Source organism: Pterocles gutturalis, unplaced genomic scaffold (assembly GCF_000699245.1).
Source record: "Pterocles gutturalis isolate BGI_N339 unplaced genomic scaffold, ASM69924v1 scaffold8149, whole genome shotgun sequence".
Classification (NCBI taxonomy): Eukaryota; Metazoa; Chordata; class Aves; order Pterocliformes; family Pteroclidae; genus Pterocles; species Pterocles gutturalis.
Genome location: NW_010135775.1, coordinates 1 through 4,334, shown reverse-complemented (window position 1 = coordinate 4,334; position 4,334 = coordinate 1). Strand labels below are relative to the sequence as shown.

The 4,334-nt window shown below is 45.2% G+C and overlaps 1 protein-coding gene across 1 annotated transcript in view; it reads right to left on the bottom strand.

The window, feature by feature from the left end:
- Positions 1-3,665, bottom strand: part of LOC104468034 (neuronal cell adhesion molecule-like) — a 48,241-nt gene extending 44,576 nt beyond the window's left edge. The window contains exons 1-2 of the mRNA XM_010082035.1: positions 3,475-3,665; positions 2,301-2,533 (exon numbers count right to left, since the gene is read on the bottom strand). Of these exons, the coding sequence (XP_010080337.1) occupies positions 2,301-2,533; positions 3,475-3,665 (424 nt within the window). The remainder of the gene's footprint in view (positions 1-2,300; positions 2,534-3,474) is intronic.
- Between the last annotated feature and the right edge of the window lie 669 nt (positions 3,666-4,334).

Genomic DNA, 4,334 nt, shown 5'->3' with positions numbered 1-4,334 from the left:
TCTTTCCCTTATGTACGAATTACACAATGTCATATCCTCAACTGTGCTCTAGTAGACTGAGCAGTCAAACGGCTCTTGCATCCCAGAAGAATTGAGAATATAACTGAAATTAAAATTCTGAGATATTACTGAAGAATAACAGCTGTCAGTTATACAACTGGGTGAGTTAGAGAAGTGCAACAGACAAAAACTTGGCTTCTAACACTGCACTGCATAAAAATGCACAAATTATAATTTAATATTTTAGGTAACTATTAAATAAAATCACATCCAGGTATTATTGATATTGAAACAATGGTGAAATTACTTCTATATTCATATGAAAAATAAATGCATATATGCATAAATAAATGCATCATAGTTTGGTTGCACCATCAAAATTGCCATCTGTATATGTGATTGGAACTTGAGAAAATAATTGTATTTGTGGAAGACTTTTTCATATAAATTCAGTTCTCATTTCTTTGGATTCAGACAAAAGATAACTAACTAAATTAACATCATTTTTTTCGTAAGTGGCAAAGCCTTTTGGTTCAGACAATATCCCAGTACTCATCTGTAAAGAAAAAGGATAAATTTCTCCTACATTTTCTCAAATCTGATGAAGTATCTGTTACTGAATTCTCTAAGAGAGAAGAACGAAAGGGGACAGATAAAGGGGACCACAGTTCTGTACTCCTGCTTAAGGGTACTTCCATCCTGAGTGAACTCTAAAGGCCAATTTGTAAGTAAACTAATTATATCAATTTCCAAGCAGATGCCTTGAGAACAGTTTTCAACTCCATTTTTAACTCTTATCTTTCATCACTTTGAGTTCAAATCAATATCACAAATTCAAAAAATTCAGAAAGGAAGAAAAAGGTACTACTAGAATTTTAAATGCTTGTTCGCTGGGCTTCTGTATTGCTGGCACTTATTTTTCTCCTCTTTTGCTTTACTTCCTATTACGTTCCATGTTCCACATTGCTTCTTCCATGTAAATGACATTTTCATTAAAAGATTCATGGGCTGAAAATAGATGGAGCAGGTGAGTAGCCCAGCAGGCAGGCCAGCCAGCTCTGAGAAGCGGTCTGTTTCTGCATACAAATCACTGTTAAACAGAAAATATGCACAGCTGCCCTCCCAGGAGGTAGGAGATCTGCCCACACAGCCATTCCAACCATGGCTACTTCCTGCCCTGGGCTCTGGGCTTCCCTCCACTCATGTCCTCTGAATCCTGCAGCATTTTCTGCACACAGACAGAGCTTTAATGGGTGCACAGACTCCCCACCTCACACATACCCCCACACTTCATATATTACAAGCTGTTGGTACAGCGCCTTCAGAGATATGGAAGCCATTAGTTCAACCCTCTAGGACTGAAGAAGGAAGTGGATCTTAAAAGAATGATCTAACCATCAAATTATCATATTAAAGGAAGGGTAGCTGTGGTGGGTTGACCCTGGCTACATGCCAGGTGCCCATCAAAACCACGCTGTCACTCCCCTCAACTGCACAGGGGAGAGAACATATACCAAAAGGCTCGTGGGTCGAGATAAGGACAGGGAGGGATCACTAATCAATTACAGGCAAAACAGACTCAGAATAGGGAAAAACTAATTTAATTTATTACCAATCAAATCAGAGTAGGATAATGAGAAACAAAAACAAATCTTAAAAACACCTTCCCTCCACCCCTCCTTTCTTCACAGGCTTAGCTTTACTCCTGATTTCTCTACCTCCTTCCCCTCAGCAGTGCAGGGGGACGCAGAATGGCAGGTGCAGTCAATTCACCACAAATTGTCTCTGCTGCTCCTTCCTCCTTATGGGGAGGGCTCCTCAGACTCTTCCCCTACTCCAGTGTGGGGTCCCTCCCACGGGGGACAGTCCTCCATGAACCTCTCCAATGTGAGTCGGTCCCTCCCACAAAACACAGTCTTCCATGAAATTCTCCCACAAGCTGCAGTTCTTCATGAACTGCTCCAGCATGGGTCCCCCACAGGTTCACACGTCCTGCCAGAAAACCTGCTCCAGCCTGGGCTCCTCTCTCCATGGGCCCACAGGTCCTGCCAGGAGCCTGCTCCAGAGCAGGCTTCCCATGGCGTCACAGCCTCCTTTAGTCATCCACCTGCTACAGCTTGGGGTCCTCCCCAGGCTGCAGGTGTATCTCTGCTCCCCCGTCACCTCCATGGCTGCAGGGGCACAGCTGCCTCACCATGGGCTGCACCACGGGCTGCATGGGAACCTCTGCTCCGGCGCCTGGAGCACCTCCTCCCCTCCTTCTTCACTGACCTGAGTGTCTGCAGAGTTGCTTCCCTCACATATTCTCACTCCTCTATCCACTGCTGTATTCGCAGCAGTTTTTTCCACCTTCTTAAATATGTTATCCCAGCCTTGGCCAGCAGTGGATCCAACTTGAAGCTGGCTGGCATTGGGTCTATCGGACACAGGGGAAGCCTCTAGTAACCTCTCACAGAAGCCACCCCTGTAGCCAACCCCACTATCAAAACCTTGACATGCAAATCCAATGCAGTAGCATCTTCCCCTCCCACTGCTGGATTTAGAAAAAGAAGAGTTATTTGAAGTTATTACAAACAAAGACTTATCTTCAGTTATTTGAAGGAGAGCAGGTAGCTGCCTGTTCTCAGAAAAGGGTTTCAAGCTGTGGGTCCCAAGAGTGAAAAAAAAAAAAAAATCCAAACCTGAGGAAAGTATCATGTTAGTCAGTGCTCCCTTTTGATTGGTCTAGCCACTTGCATGCTGAAGGGCACCAATTTTAGAAAGCGCCCTGTTGAGACTGGTATCTGTTCAACAGTCTGTCTTCTGACACACCTCATCCTCCCACGCAACACAAACAGAACCTACATGTCTTTGCCCATGTACTACGCTGTGTTTTGCAGGGCCACCTAAAAGTTAGATGCTGTATCATCCAGCTGCTTTAACAACCTTAAGCATGCACTGCTGCACTCACACACACAGAATGGCTGAGGTGGGAAGGAACCTCTGGAGCTCATCTTGTCCAACTGCTTGCTAAAGCAGGGTCACCTAGAGCCAGTTGCCCGAGACCATGTCCAGAATTAGAATTTGGTCTAACTCAGCCTGGGAAAACATTAGCCTGTTTGCCACAAGGGCACACTGCTGGCTCATGGTCAACTTGGTGTCCACCAGGATGCCCAAGTCCTTTTCTCCTAAGCTACTTTCCAGCTGAGTGGCCCCCAGCATGTACTGGTGCGTGGGGTTGTTCCTCCCCAAGTGCACAACTCTGTACTTCTCCTTGTTGAACTTCATCAGGTCTTTTTCAGCCTATTTCTCCAGCCTGTCAAGATCCCTCTGGATGGTAGCATGACCCTCCGGTGTATCAGCCACTCCTCACATTTTTGTGTCATAAGCAAACTTGCTGATGGTACAATTTGCTCCATCATCCAGATCATTAATGAAGATGTTAAGCAAGACTGACCGCTGGGGTACACCACTAGTTACTGCCTCCAACTAGACCTTGTGCCACTGATCACCACTCTCAGGGCCTGGCCATTCCACGATTTTTCTATCCATCTCACTGTCTGCTTATCCAGCCCACACATCGACAGTTTGTCTATGAGGATCTTACGAGAGACAGTGTCAAAGACCTTCCTGGAGTCCAGGTAGACAATATCCATTATTCTCCCCTCATCTACCAGGCCAGTCATTTCATCACAGAAGTTTATCAAGTTGGTCAAGCATGACTTCCCCTTGGTAAAGCCACACTAACTTCTGACAGTTTTCTTGTCTTTAATGTGCCTGGAAACGGTTTCCAGGATTAGCTGCTCCATCACCTTCCCAGGGATGAAGCTTGTAGTTCCGTGGGTTCTCCCTCTTGGTCTTCTTTAAGATAGGAGTAACACCTGCTTTCTTCTAGTCTTCGGGCAGTTCTCCCAGTTACCACGATCAATCAAAGATTATCAAGAGTGGCCTTGCAATGATATCTGCCAGCTCCTTCAGCACTTGTGGGTGCATCCTATTGGAGCCCATGCACTTATGCACGTCCAGTTTGCTTAAGTATTCTCTGGCCTGATCCTCTTCCACCAAGGGTGCATCTTGCTCCAGCCTTTTCCCCTGGTCTCTGGGACCTGGGATTCCTGAAGGTTGGGCTTGCTAACAAAGACTGAGGCAAAGAAGGCATGCAGTACTTCAGGCCCTTCCTTGTCTTTTTTTTTTTTTTTTTTTTTTTTTAAATTTCTTTTGGGGAGAGAGAGTGATGGCAGGGCCACTCAGACACTGCTTGTTTGCCTTTACCAGGATTCTGGTCACATTACAGAATGGCTACACAAAAAGGGGAAAATGCTTTTGACACATTTCATAGAATCATAGAATCATAG